Below are 14969 nucleotides of genomic sequence, written 5' to 3'. Positions count from 1 at the left end.
TACACCAGACATAACAAATTGCCTCTGAAACCAGTTTTAATCCAATATATTTGATAAACACAGGCAGAATGTTGGAGGAATTAGAAGACAGGGACTAAAAACAATTTTCATGAAAAATAAAAACACCATATATAAATGTCAAAGGATATATTCCTCAAACTTAACAGTGGGGTCACAGCATCTCCTGATTTCAGAGCACAGAACCCTAAACAAATACACCTGTGAATTGATGCTAGGTACATAATTCAAAGCATTAACATCAGCCTTCACTGCCTCATCTTTCACCAGGTATCTCATAGTAATCATCCTACCATTCAGGGCATTAACGACTCCTTACACAACTGCCATTAAAGTAAACCACACTCATCTCAGAAGTGATAAATGCTTTCTCTGCAACTGTGAGACCTAAGAACAAAGGCAAATACCTCAATATAATCTGAAGTTCAGTATGTCATATATTCTTAGGGCCAAAATAAAGACAACCAATTCTTCCAGGTAATTAAAACTGTCTACATTGCTGCCCTCAACTCCTCAGCTGAGCTGTCCTGATTTACAGTAGCAGATTATGTTCTGCAGTTTTATGAAAAGAAACAATTTTTAATTTAAGCATTAAGACCCACAGCAGATTTTCCAATTCAAAATAGTGTTGTCAGCTTTTCAGAGATGTTTTCATAGAAATATTAAATTCCCTTTTCCCCTTCCCAGAGCATTGTTCAGCTAGGCTCTCCTAAGGCACAGACAGAAACTTCTGCTGCAATGCTAATGCACAAGAGATCAAACACACTTTTCCAGACTGTTCAATGTCCAGCAGGGCACACACAGCATTGCTTTGGCCAGTCCCACTTCCACAGGTGAACACAAGTGCCTTTCCTCAGCTTGCAGCTGAATCACAGCAAACACTGTAGCTTTAGCCTTGCAAAGAGAGAGGCTGCATTTCTATTTTAGAAGTTGCAAGACCTTTATGAAGAGATGCTTGTGAGCAATAAAAATCAACATTAATAGGTTATACATTTGTATTCTTATAGAAAGACAGTAAAATGACAGGCATTTGTGCCTGCAGCTGTATTTTTCCGTGAAAGAATATTTTAAATTTAATTCAGTGGTAATTGGAAGGAAAAAAAAAAACTTTCCAATTTATGTTTAAAAAATACTTTTTTTAGAGAGACTGGCACTTCTAAAGTCTTGTGAAGTGCAATAGAAACAAAGTAATGTACACAGAGTCAGAGGTTTCAATTCCATGTATTCTGGTTTATGTTTCATATACCCCAAATTCCAACAGGGGGTAGCATTACACTTCTGCAAGAACATTTGTTATTTAGAATGCACTCAGTTTCCTCACATTTGATAGTCTGAGCTTCCTTGTACAACAGATCTGTTAGTTTCCACTCATTCTGCACCCAAGGGAACCACATAAGGCAGAGACTCCAGCAAAACTGTCCTAAGCTGCAAGTGAGGCTCAGACGAGCCCAAGCAGGTATGAAAACCAGCAGATTTGACTGCTGTTCAAATAATCACTGTGTGCCTCTTAGTTCATTCTTCTTGCTCAGCACACAACACAAACAGGAGAGGCAAGGTGCTCACAGATGGGATGCAACCCCTCACATGATCCACTCCCTTTGCATTTTAAAGTTCACAAGACTGACTGTGCCCCCACTGAGCACCTCAGTACTGCAGAAACATCTGGCCAATGGGAAGTACTGCTGTACAATTTCTCAGAACAGCACAGCCCAATAGAAACCACAGGGTTCTGAGTCAGAGCATTAACCCATTTCAAGATAGTCAAAGTCAATACAAAAGTACTACGGAGCAGGAAGCTTGGAGAGGCTGAAAATAAACAAGGACCATCATTATCGTATGGACCTATGGACACACGTGCTCACAAAGGAATTCAGGTGGCCTTGCTCTTGTAGTTAGCAAAGCAGCAATTTATGGAAAATTTACACACAAAAGTGCAAGAAGTATACCTTTACCCAAGTTTTCTGCTTGCAACAAGATTTAAAATCCAAGTCAGCTGTTAATGAAGGGATCCCTTCTTGCAAATAAAGAGTTAAACTTTAAATCTACAGCTGCAGTGACAGTAAATAGAGAAGGACTCAAATGAAAACATTTCAAAAGTTGGCAAAGCGAAATCTCAGATCTTAGAGACAAATTAAACCTGCCCCTGTGGGTTCTTAGAGATGAAGGAAGTTTATGTTAAGCTTTAATTACCATTTTGAAACATTCACCTGGGGAAAGCCCTAAGAAAAGTCTTTTTCTTCCTCTATTTCCCCAAAGACTGTTGTTCCACAGTGTGAGCTTATCTTCTGCTGGCACTAAAAATACACTTGTGCCTGTCTTGTAGTTGATGGAGCTATGCCAATTTACATTAGACTAGTTATTTGATTCCTTCCTTCCAGCCCATTCCACATAAAGACACAGAGAAAAGAATCCTTGTTATAACCTGTGCATCCTGTTCCACAAAGAGAGAACTAGAGTGGGCTTAATTATGGGCCTATGAAGAACAAAAATGAAAGCCTTGCAACATGATCTTCACATTCATTTTTCTCCTTTTTCAACTTCACACTTAGAGCTATAGTTAGTCAACTTCTTCCAGAAAAAAATTATTAACAAGATAATCAGTGATCATCAGTAGAAAGAAATGGATGGAAGCAGAAGGACAAATAAAGGAGGAAAAGCTCAAAATAGTAAAATTAAGACAAGTGTTTTTCTTTATCCCCAGCCCATCACTGAAATTATGGTTTGTCAAAAGTAATGAAACTATAATTAAGCTGCACAGCTTCCAAGGATACAGATACTTAACTATCCATGGGGGCTGCTCCCGGGCTTCTTCTGTATCAGAGAGCAGTGCAATAAGTTATTAAGCACAATTATATCTGTAATTTTTTTTCCAAAGCCTCCTATAGTAGTTATATCTGTAGCATGTGTTTAGCTTGACTTTGTGTCTTCAGGAATGAGATGAATCAGCAAACTTCATCTGGAAATGTTTTCCTTGTGCTACAGGGGATTCGAGTATACAATTACTAGCCCTGATATAGCCCACTTAGCACTTCTCAGTCCTTCTAATAAACCAGATCTGGAAAAGGTTTATATTTCCTTAATATTTTCCAGGCTCAGATTTCTAGTACATCCAAAATTGCTTCCAATCAGCATTGAATTAGCAGAGGATTCCACAGAATCCAGACTACTGCAGAGGATGTGGCTAGGGGAGAGGGAACACAGCCAGAGTTCATGTCCCACTGATTCCCAGCTGTTGAAACAGTCAATTTAGTTGACTGACAGCTGGCTGCTGCATTTTATCCTGCAAATAACTCTTTATCCTCATGTGACAAGACTTAGAAGCAAAAAGTCAACTTTAAAGCCCCTTTTCCATCTACACTTTGGACTCGAGTGGGATTGAACTTCTGCAGAGAAAGTCCCAAGGTCTGCTTTCTTTCATCTACCCTGTTTTTGGAAGAAAACCTGGGGAAGGACATAAAAGACAACTCCAAGGAGGACACACAAGCAGAGCTTGCATGCAGTATAGGCATTTTACTGCAGCCTAGAAACCCTATATATGACTGGTATTCACTCACAAATCCTGGCTTTCATTTATCATACTAATCACACTTATTTTGACCTTAACATCCCGCATCCCACCCTAGGAAGTTCAGTCTAACTTTGACACACATACACAAATTTTGCATTGTTATATTGATGTATCAAATTTCCCTGGAGCTGAACCAAAGGGGACAGGAAAAAAAAAAACAAAAACAGTAGCTTCACATAACATTTTTCCCTACGCTTCTGTCCTACACTCACAGGTTGAATTACTGGTTGAAGTAAGATAGTTTCTCAAGGTACAAAATGTTGTTACACTAGCAGGGATGGCCAGAATGCAAGGAAGAACTTCCCTCTGTAGTGCCATTTAGGAATGCAACAGAAAAGTTTGTGTGCAGCTGGCAGAAAGATTTTTCACACTTTGAAAAATATTTACGCAGTTGGTCAGATGAAGTAACTGAGGTTTCACTGTGTCACCTTGGTTCCTACCCAGAGTTCCTACATTTTCAAAGCTAAGTTTAGCCAGAACCATGAGAACTCAGTTGGGTTAACTGGCTACCAAAAACACTGCTCCAGAAATTCCCTGCAGTCATCTTCTCTCACACCTCCTACTGGGGAAGAGCTCAGTTTTACCTGATCCCTGTTTGGGCAAAATGGCTTTTGATCGAATAGAGAAATTGGGGGAAGAAAGTCAATTGCATCCAAAAAATTTGCAAAATTAGATTTTATGCAATATGCCTCTCCATAAGGATTTTAGAAAAGAATATATTAAGAAAACATAATACTGGTATAGCTTTTTCCTCCCTCTGTTGTTACAACTTGGCTTGAAGTTCAGGCATATCCTCAAGCATGTTCTTGATACCTTGCTCCTTTCAGAATGCTGAAAAATCACTCAGCCCTCAGGCTAATCCCATTCTTAGAAAGAACTGATTTTCAACTGCCATGTCCTCCGTCTCAGATTTTCTGAATCAACTGAGTGTAAGGGTCCCACATTCACTACTTTTTTTCCGGTAACTGCAGTTCTTGAAAGGCACCATTCTTCAAGCTCAATTTCACACACACACAAATTCTCTTGAAATAACTTATTCAGGGCCACTGCTTTGTGGTCTTTCATTAAATAGAAAACGGCTTTCAACTATTTGTTGAAGTCATAAAAAGTATTGATAGACTTTTGCCACTATTTTAAAACAAAAATTGTGGAGCAGCTGCTTCATCCTGGCAGGTTGATTTTTTCCTTTAGCAACTCTCATTAGTGACTTCATTTTCTGTCCACTGTTCTCTTAAAAGGCAAACAAATTTTCTGTCTCACTCACTGCCATGTGGACAATTGGCATTTAATATAATCATTAGCACTTGGACAGAATTGTCAAGATCCAAAGTCCTGTAGAAACACCATCCCATCAGACAACAGCCCTGGGAAACAAATACAGATATCACAGATAGAGTGAGGTAAGCTGGTCACAAGAAAGCCCTAACACAAAATCCCTGCATCACTCCAAATCTCAAGCTTCTTACCACTCTTTATAAAGTGAGACAGTGCCCAAAACACCACTCTGCCATCACAAACTCTTGCCAGCAGTCTGTCTGCTATAGACAAGCAGCTTTATAGCATGGTGGGCAGGTTTGTCAAAGGCATTCAACACTAAGCCAGGCAGAGCAAGAACACCAGATTGCAGTATGGATTCTTTCTGTGTTCCCTGAGGTCCAGAGCAGTCAATTCCACTCTTCTACTATGGGACAGGATTTGAAATCGGCCTGCTTTAAATATCAAAGGTCCCTCTTATTTAACTCACATGCAGGCCAAATGAAGTGAGCATTTTAGAACACTGATTTCAGTGCCCTTACTTCTAGGAAAATAGCTGAAGTCAAAGGAAAGGAGCTGAAGTCTGCACAAGACTTCTGCTCAGCTCAGAGGGACATTTTGATCAGAATTGTACAATTACATCAGAGGTAAATTTGACAGTCTTATCTTCCTTATGGGCTTCTAGAGAATTCCCTCTCCTTTCTCCTCTAGACAAGTTCCCTGGCATTTCAGCAGAAGCATTCAGAATTCTGCATAATACATCAATGCACAATATCTGAAGGAACTTTAAAAACAGTCCATCCTGAAAACTAGTAGGCATTTTTCTATCAGAATGGCTTAGGCACATTTACTACCTTCTTTGCCTATGGGAAGCATTCATTCGATTCTGAACACATAAATATATTTCAGTGATTCATTCCTCAAAATGGTTTCAGTATAATGAAACCATGGAGCAGGTTCAATGGAGCAGGTGATAAACCATCTTCTATTCAGTAGATTTGTTGCCACATATTTTCATGCTAACAAATCCTAAAACTGCATTACCCATTTTTTTGATCTTTATGGAAAATTTATTTGCTCTTCATGACTAAAGTAATGTAACTTGGAATAGGGTCGAATATGACAAACTGTAAGGATCTGCCTACACCACAACACAACCAATACCTTCAGATATAATCAGGTTACAAGTAATTACAACTCACTGTAATTCTGCTGACATGATATTGGCTAGACTGAAAGTATTTCCATGGATATATTGAAGTAATAAGTATATTGGTAATCTTGAATTACCAAAACTAATTCCACTCCTATGTCTTGCCCTGAGTTGTGGACAAGCTTGTTTAATGTTCTTGGAACACATTTCACCCTTCTAATTTGCATACTTCCAGTTTTAAGTGGCTCTGTCAAAAAAGGTTGGTTGGAAAGGTCATACCCCTACTGAGCATCTATTTTCAGTCCTCTCATCTACTCACAGGGAGCTGCTGTCAGCCCTCCAGACATCCCATCTAAGTGATTGCTATCCTACTGACATTCACCAATTCCTTCTGAGCCATGCAATTACGTTGATATCACTGACTGTTAATCAAAACAAAATATTTCCTGCATAATCTTTTAATGTACAACCTTAAAAAAAGAATGTTGGCAGACATTACAAACATTTTTTTCAGAAATGCAAGTCAAGGAATTGAGGCTTTTTGAAAGTAACTTTGTTTATGATCTTCCAGAAGGAGATAAACCATACAGGAATCAAACTTGGGAATCTTAATCCAGGGCTGATACTGGAGTTATTCACTTCCCCTGAGTTTAGCTCCATGTAATCTATGCTTTCCTTACATCTATGCTTTTTCTCTATTTCCTTCCTCTGCAGGTGAATTTTACTTTCTCCCTTTTAGAAAATGAAGATAGAAAGTGTCTACTAACACTTTGCAGGATTCTGTTGAATTTTTCCAGAAATAAACAGATTTCTATTTCAGGGAGGGGAGAAGATGGAAGATTTTTAAAAAGCCTTCCATTTTCTCATTTTGGCCACGTCCCAAGCAATCTGAAGAGTCTCCTTTACAGCTGGATCAAAACCAGAAACCCCACAAACCCTACATTCCAAAGGGATTTTTTTTTTCCAGCTTTTCTTGTCTTATGACTCCTCCTTCAAAGCATTTCTTTCTCTCTGTTCAGAAAAGCTACTGCTCCTAACAGAGGACGAAGAAGCCATTGGTATTAGTAATAATAAAAGCTATTATCTAGCTTGATTTTATTTAGGGAAGGAAGCCAATTTTCCCATTTGTTCATTGTGATGGGGATAGAAGGTCAATAATGTGGTTTATCAAGATCTCCAAGGCTCTCTGACAGAAAAGCAATACAGCTACACTTGTGTTTGGTACAGAAGAATGAATTCTGCTGAGTTACATTGTCTGCATTCCCTCATGTAAGGAAAGATGCTCCATTCTCTTGACATTGTTATCATTTCACTCACCAGTGCTTCTGTGGCAGGCACTCCTTTTCCCATTACAGACCACAGGCTCTCTGCTCCCCTTAGTGCCAGATCCCAAGACGTGCCAACTCTTATTATTCCAAGTTTTGATTAAAACCCTTATTCTTTGCACAAAAGTATTGAGGATTCTTTCATGATAGATGGAGAGTACCTTGAGTACAGTTTTTTTAGATAAAAGATAAGGTAACCTCCTACAGGGCTGAAAGCAAGTCAGATCAGCTCTGCCCTGGTAGGGTTGGCATGTCTCATGTGTTCCTGTGACATCTCACATCTAAATTCTTACCCCTTGACCTCCTCCATGCACACCTTTGGAAGAGCTGGGTCACTTCTGTGAGCTCTTACCAGCAGCAGCAATGGAAAAGGAAGCTGGGTCTCTTCTTGATTACTTGGGAGTGAAGCCTGAAAGCTGCCAAGAAGCATTAAAATACTGTACAAGTTAACTGGGGAACTGGGAAGAAAAAAAAATTCTTCCTTTCCTGCAAGTTGACATTAAGCAAAATCTCTACACGGTGCATAAGCACACCTGGATGGGAGATGAGATCAAGAGGATGGATATCATCTCTACAACAGACTTGGCCAAAACTACAAAAAGGAAAACAAAACAAATGTAGCTTTAAGCCTGACACTACATCCACCTGTTTTATGCCCCTTTTTCCTGTCAGCTTCAACTGGAGAACACACTTTTGCTCATCTTTGATCTGCACAGCACTGGGTGCTTTTGTCCAGCTCCAGAAATGACTGCATTTCATTGTCAAGAGCAGCAAATGATCATGTGTTTCTTCTATTTCTGAAAGATGCTGTGGGAAAATTGGTGGGCTATAAGATGCTTTTGAATCTCTTAAAAGTCTGAAGAATAACACTACTTTACAATAAAAATTTCAGAGCCTTTTACAATAACAGTAATGTAAGTAAAATGCCAGATGGCCAAATCATTGTCCAGGGCAGGCACCTCATTTAGTGGTGACACGTGCTGGGAGATGCACATCACTGCTGGTTCATGTATCACAGTCAGGACTTACAGAAAAACAACAGGAATTACATCTTGAAAGAAAAGAGCACAAAAGCAAGTTTTCTAATTCATGCAAAAAGTCAGCAAGACCCAGACACAAAAACCTCACAAACACATCATTCAGGTCAATAATGACAACAGACTTCCAGGTTCCTCTGAGGAGCAAACTGTTCCTGTTATAGTTCTGACAGCTTGTTGCCCAACTGCCCAGAGCTCTAGGATTAGAGCAGAAATACAAGCAGCAACAATGCTGTAGAAGATGACAAATGCATCCTTCTCAGCTAAGAATTTAGACAGCTTGTAGCTTTTTTAAAGGTGGGAGGAAGCATAAAATGTTACAGCACCACACATCAATACTGTAAAAAAAGAGATGTAAAAGACGTGCAATTACAAATAATCATGTTCCTCCACTGTCAGAGAAAGCATGGAAATAAACACAGTACAAGGTAAACACATCAGGTTTTCAGTCTCCTGGGGAGAGAGGTAATGACTCCCAGCAGAAAAATAATAGCTAAATTAAGGTTGTAGATAACAGTACATTGTGATTTCTTTAGTATCTGTTTTAGTACTACATTACAAAAGTACCTGATTAAAAGCCAAAAAAATTAAAACATTCTCAGTTACACAGATATGGCCATGTAGTCATGCAGCTGCCATTTCTCAGATTTCACTAAGAAAGTTAACACCTTACAGGCCTTCTCTTTCACCACTTTCAAAAGCAGCATCTGCAATGACAGGAGAAACACCAGCTAACTCTAGGGTTAAGGGGTTTGTACAGGATTTGGAAGATTTAGGCTATATTCCCAACCCAGTGACAGGCTGCTCGTGACCCTGGTGAAATTAGTACCAGGCAAGTCAGTGTAGGATGCTTTAGAGTTCAAGCCCCTTCTCTGCCCGAATTCACAGCATCTGTGCTTCTCCCTAGGCTTAATCTCTCTCCCTGGTCTACAATACACATGGAACACACAGATACTCAGTTTCTCTAGAACACAGAGACTCTTCACTCACCCAAGTCTGTAGGTGATTAACCAGCTCCGAAAGGGGGATGTGGGGCTGCAAGATCAAGCACAGCAGTAAAGAGCCTGCTCAAGGCATGCACATACCTTCCTGTGGAGTTGTAATGCAAAATAAAGCAGTTTCTACAGGACAGACTAAAAGAGTTAAATATCCTACCACCTAGCCAACCAACTCCTCACTTAAACTGAGACCCATGTGCTCCCAAGGCTCCAAGGCTCCCAGTCCTCCCTGGATTGTGTAGGGAAGGGTTCTCAGTCCCTCAGTGCTGTGGATCCCGGTGCCTGGCAAAACCCCTTTTATCCATCAAGACCACCACATTTCTGTATTTCCACTTACTACAGATATGCTGGGAGATTCAAAGTTTGAGGCACAGAGTCACTGTGGTAGCAGGAATTATACAGGTACCTCACAGAGAATTTGGGTAGATTAGCTCCTAATTTCAGACCATATTGTCCCCAAGGAGGCCTTGGTAATTTAAAATCATCAATTTAAGTCAGTGGCTGAATACTAAGAGAGATTGATGACAACAGCCACACACAAACTGACAACTTCTTTTCCCCTCTATCATAGCAAGTTAACTACCAAAGCAGTACTCATGACTGTATTTCTACATAAATAAGAACTTCCACTGACATAAATATGAGTTTAGCATGAGCTAGACATACATAAATGCAATTTCTACTAATAGGCACATTTGGAGCTGTCAACAGTTGTTTGAGTATAACACTAAGTAGCATGAAGAGACAGCCATAAACACTCCATATTAATTCAACTTGCAAGAAGAAGGTCAGGGGACAAAAAGCAAAGCAAAACGAAACCCAGAACTTGTCAGATGGAAAAGGACAAAACCAGTTGGAAAATAATTTTATTTTTCAGACTTCTAAGAAAATTTACAAACAATGGTGGTGTAAAAAAAAAACCCTATAAAAAAGTTGACATTTCTCAACCTATAGCATCAAAGGAAGTTACAGAGCAACAAGCATACAATGAAATTCTATTCATCGAATTAGTATTAGTTACGTAGTTAAAAACATAATAAGTAAAGTCTAATAATAAATCTCTACAGCTTACTCAGAAATTGTAACAACCAAGTCTGAGCTTAAATTATACTTACAATAGACAATTAATTCAACTCTGCAATCATCTCCAGCACTGAAATCAACTAGGTCAAATTACATAGCAAAAGCACACCTTGGAAATCTGTAAAGGGCATCTTGAACATAGCACAATTACGTACAACAGAAAGCAAATCACCCTGCATGCTTGTTTCTTAGTCCCCAGTGTCTAATATGAAATACAATATACAAGTAATAGAAGCATATTTAGTAACTCTTTTCATGCTGGTTCCATTTTTCATGCAGAGTGACAGAAAGGCTTCCTCACCCTGTTTTCTGTTTGAGCTTTGGCACTTTCCCAGGATCTGTTCTCCCTGTTTTCATCATCATCCTCGTCATTAGAGGAGCAGGTGGTTCCTAACAAGTCAATCCCCTTCAGGATCCCCACCATGCCCTCCACAGATGCACATCTTCACCCTGCAACCTCTCTCCAGCTCTTCACATGCTGAACTCCAACATGCACACACGACATGCCCAAACCTAACCTCCATTTGCCTTTTGTACCAAAGGGCACAAAACATACACATGCTTATAGACTTAATTACTGCTGCGGACTTTCCTCTTACTTGGGTCACTTTAAATAGTAGGTATTTAAAAGCCATTAACACAATTTAATTAACAGCTTAACTCAAAATTGCAAAGGAACTCCAAACACGGGCACATTAAAGCTTTTTGAACACAAATCTGAATAAAAATGAAAACCTGGTGTTTTCATCAATCCATAAATCAACTCTTCCTGGCCCTAACTTAAAATATATTCTGCTCAAAGTACAAGGAGTAATAATTATTTTTTAGTTACAGTCTGTGGATTTGTGCTTTCACTGAACTCATCAGAAGAAATGCCAAAGACGGCGTCCATTAAATACTGCTAAAAAAAGTCATTCATGACAGTTCAAGAGAGTGCATCAAAGAGTTATTTTTTCTTTCAAAAGTAAAAACAAACCCATTAATCATTTCATTTAATAAGACCTCTTTCATGACTGCTTATAAATGGCTTCTTAAAAAAAAAAGCAGATGTGCATATCTCATGCTAAAACAAAAGTTAGGAAGAAGGTTGCACCAGTGTTTATCACTAAATTTGCTTACATACAGACAATATCTGAAATTCTTGCCAACTTATTAGGGCAACTAGAAACACCTTTAAAACTGACAGCACTTTGTAATAAAAGATGTGGGTATTTATGTCATTGGGGTCAACAGGCCGTTGTAATGACATAATTTAGCTTTTAATGATTTTGAATGGAATAGTCACTTTCAGCTTCCCATCTTCCACAGATATCCAGGGTATGATCTGATAAATTCACATCTAAACCAACAATTTGGATCACCCAGAAACATTTAGACCACGTGAGCTAATCGTACCTGAATTACTTCTTTCCTCCCTGCCTATAAAAAAGCCACTTTTAAGCTTTCTAATCCCAAAGCAGAGCCCTTCCAGAAATCAGTCTTGGTCATTTTTCCCAAATTCTCCATGACTGCAGGGAGCAGCCACAGGAAGCCCAAAGCAGATGTTGGCTGTGCCCCCACTGCCCGCAGCCACGCTTCCAGAATTGGGCTAGAGGCCTTGTGAGGGCTTGTGCTGCAGGTGGCTGGCAAGGATGGCCTTGGAAGATCACTGATCCTACTGACCACAGCCTTAGAAAACTTTCCCACAAGTGCCTCCCTACCTGCCAAGCGCTGCAGGCACATGGCACAGTAACATCCAAGGTGCTGTGATGGGGCTGTGCAAGTGGCCCAGGCAGACAGAGCTTTCTAGTTTGCAAACATGTGAAGGCACTCGATGCAAATGCATGAAACACCTCATGAGAAGAAAACAATCCCTCAAATTTATAACATTTTAATTTTTCTTTCATCACCTACTAGGCATTCAAGCCCTTTTCATAGCAGTGGTTTATGTAATCTCATGTTTAATTAAATGCACACACTTCAATGGCAGTGTTTAATTCTTCATGCAGAAGTCTCTCTTGCTGAACCCTTGCTTCACACATTCCCTTAATTAAACACTCCCTCTAACCTTCCCAGCCTTTCACTAATACAAGCAGCTTTACCCTCTCCAAGTTTAGCAAACACATTCACAAAAAAAAAAAATCTTCTCCAGCATGGATAAAATCAGATACATTTTCATACAATGTATAATTAATGTATAAAGCTGACTGCCATAAAAAAACAAGAACATAGCAGGTCCAAAAAGAATTTATAAGAATATCAAAGTCTTAGATACTGGCAAATATGTTTGGAAAGGCAAGTGAACCTACACAGTTTAGGTGTTAAGTCTTTATGTCACTAATGATCAAAAATAAATTTTTCTGCAAATAAACTGTCCTGTTTGTAGACTGCTAGTGAAATTCTGTGTACCTGCTCTAAAGTACCTGTCATTGGCCAGTCACAGAACCAGACTGCCATGCTGACTTGACTATCTTGTGTTTCCCTAGTGAGAAATGAGTCTAACCTGGCTTCTTGTGCAAGGCATGTTCAAACTACCGTGACCAAGAAAACAAAAACATCAATAAAACAAAAGTATGCACTCAGATCTCCTTGAGAGCAGCACATACTATTTGACCTCTCTTCTTTCTTTGTAAATACCCACAGCAAGACAGGTCAGTGTTTTTCATGCTTGCTTGCCATTATATGACAATTCCATTGGCTGCAAAACTTTTCTCTTTCACTTACACGTACCCAAAGCCAAAATTGGCTGATTTAAAAGTAATGGTTGTGGTCTATATTGCTCAGTGTTTCCTTGACTAGGCACAGATTTTGAGGAAACCATGTGCTAAGCCTCTCCATTTCAGCATAAACAACAGAAAAAGTTATTACCTGTTCAGAGTATAAAGGAAACAATATTACTGATGACCTACAACTTACATAACTTTAAATTAATCATGCTCTATTAACTAAGGTTCGTTAGCATCCGCTCAGTGTTAGGTATTTACCTTTAGTCCACCACAGATTGGACAAGATGAAAAAAGAGCTCTTGTCATCCCAAGGTGGGGGCTACATGTGTCACAGGGGTCAGCTGAGGCCCCACCAGGTGGTGACAGCTCACTACTTTTGGAGTCTGACACCTGTCCTTGTGGTTTTGTGTCTGACCACCTTGAAATAAAATCCACATATGTCTCATCACTTGAGTCCTTGCTGCTTTCTGTGAGTAAGGATGAAGGCCTCCCTCTGTGCTGGCTGTGCTCAGGTCCCCTCCGTGCTTCCAAGTGTGGTAGTAGCAGTCTTGGCTCAGTGGCACCTTGAGCTGGCAGGGCCTGGTCCTTGGGTAGCGTGGAATCTGCACTCTTTAGCTGCACTTCTTTAGAAGCTGCCTGTAACACACTCCTGGGTATATCATAAACGTGTCTGAGAGAGCTGGGAACCTGATACTCTGATCCCACACCTCTCTGGGACTCACTGTGAGGGCAAGTACATAGACTCTGATCTGAAGGAAAGTTCAATGGCAAGCTTAGCAATGATCCAAACTCATCACCATGGCAAATGTCCAAGCTCCCAGCATAGGAGGAGAAGCTCCCAGAGTAGGAAGAGTGACTACCAGTAGCTATGCCACTGTCAGAAGAGCTCTGACGACCGATTTCCTGCAGCTGTCTGGATCGGAGGGGCTTCGGAGGGGGTTTAGTGGTGCCACGTGCCCCCTCTGGAAGGCTCTTCTCTTCTCCCAGGTGAATGCCCTTTGCAGCTGCCAGCCCATGGCTCTCCTGAGAGGTGCTGGCTGAAGATTGCTCAGGCCACACTGTCAGCCTGCTCCCAACACTGACATCCGAGTGGCTGGTATCTGAAGATGAGCTTGAAATACTCCTGTCATCTCCTAGAAAAGAAGGAAACACATCAACCCACATTTAAAACACAATCAACAGACTCAAGCATGGCAAGTATGTACAAACAGGAAGGGCCCTGAGATTCCATCTGCTTTTTGTAAGTGGAATTGCCGTCAGAAAGCCAGAATTCCTGCAATAACTCACAGCCCCACGGGAAAAATAAAATGCAATGGTATGTTACCTTGCCATAACCCTACCACACTGTGGAACATAATGCATTCAAGGTTAAATTTTTTAAGTTTACGCACCAAGCTCTCCCCTTTTCAAACATATTTTACTTTCATACAGTCAATTGGGTTGCTGTACCAAAATACAGTCATACATCATTGTGCAAATAAAATACTGTTATGAAAATGTTTACATATCTATATACAAAAATATCCTCTGTGATTCATTTATGTCTATACTGCAAGATAGATTTCTTCAATGATAGTTGCAAGAAAGGCATTTTAACAGGTAATTACTGCCATCAAAGTCAGAATGAGTGAAAAAAATTAAACATTGGCATGAAAGAGCACAAGGCCAAAACACAAGTATCACAAACAAATACAAAACCAAACAAATACAAAACCACTTTCTTGTAGCACAAAGTCAGAAACTGTACATGAAGTTGGGCCATGATTTCAGACCAGAGGGACTGAATAAAGATAAAAAAAAAAAAAAAACCAAAAACAGGCATGCTTAC

General features: G+C 39.8%; 1 protein-coding gene across 3 annotated transcripts in view; it reads right to left on the bottom strand.

The window, feature by feature from the left end:
• The window catches only part of DOK7 (docking protein 7), a 59232-nt gene that overhangs the window by 22345 nt on the left and 21918 nt on the right, over positions 1-14969 (bottom strand). For all 3 annotated transcript variants that reach the window (XM_068188573.1, XM_068188574.1, XM_068188575.1), the window contains one exon: positions 13400-14274. In XM_068188573.1, coding sequence (XP_068044674.1) covers positions 13400-14274 — 875 coding nt within the window. The remainder of the gene's footprint in view (positions 1-13399; positions 14275-14969) is intronic.

Source organism: Anomalospiza imberbis, chromosome 4 (assembly GCF_031753505.1).
Source record: "Anomalospiza imberbis isolate Cuckoo-Finch-1a 21T00152 chromosome 4, ASM3175350v1, whole genome shotgun sequence".
NCBI classification, from domain to species: domain Eukaryota; kingdom Metazoa; phylum Chordata; class Aves; order Passeriformes; family Viduidae; genus Anomalospiza; species Anomalospiza imberbis.
Note: the sequence above shows the minus strand (reverse complement) of the source record. Positions and strands in the feature narration are given on the sequence as shown.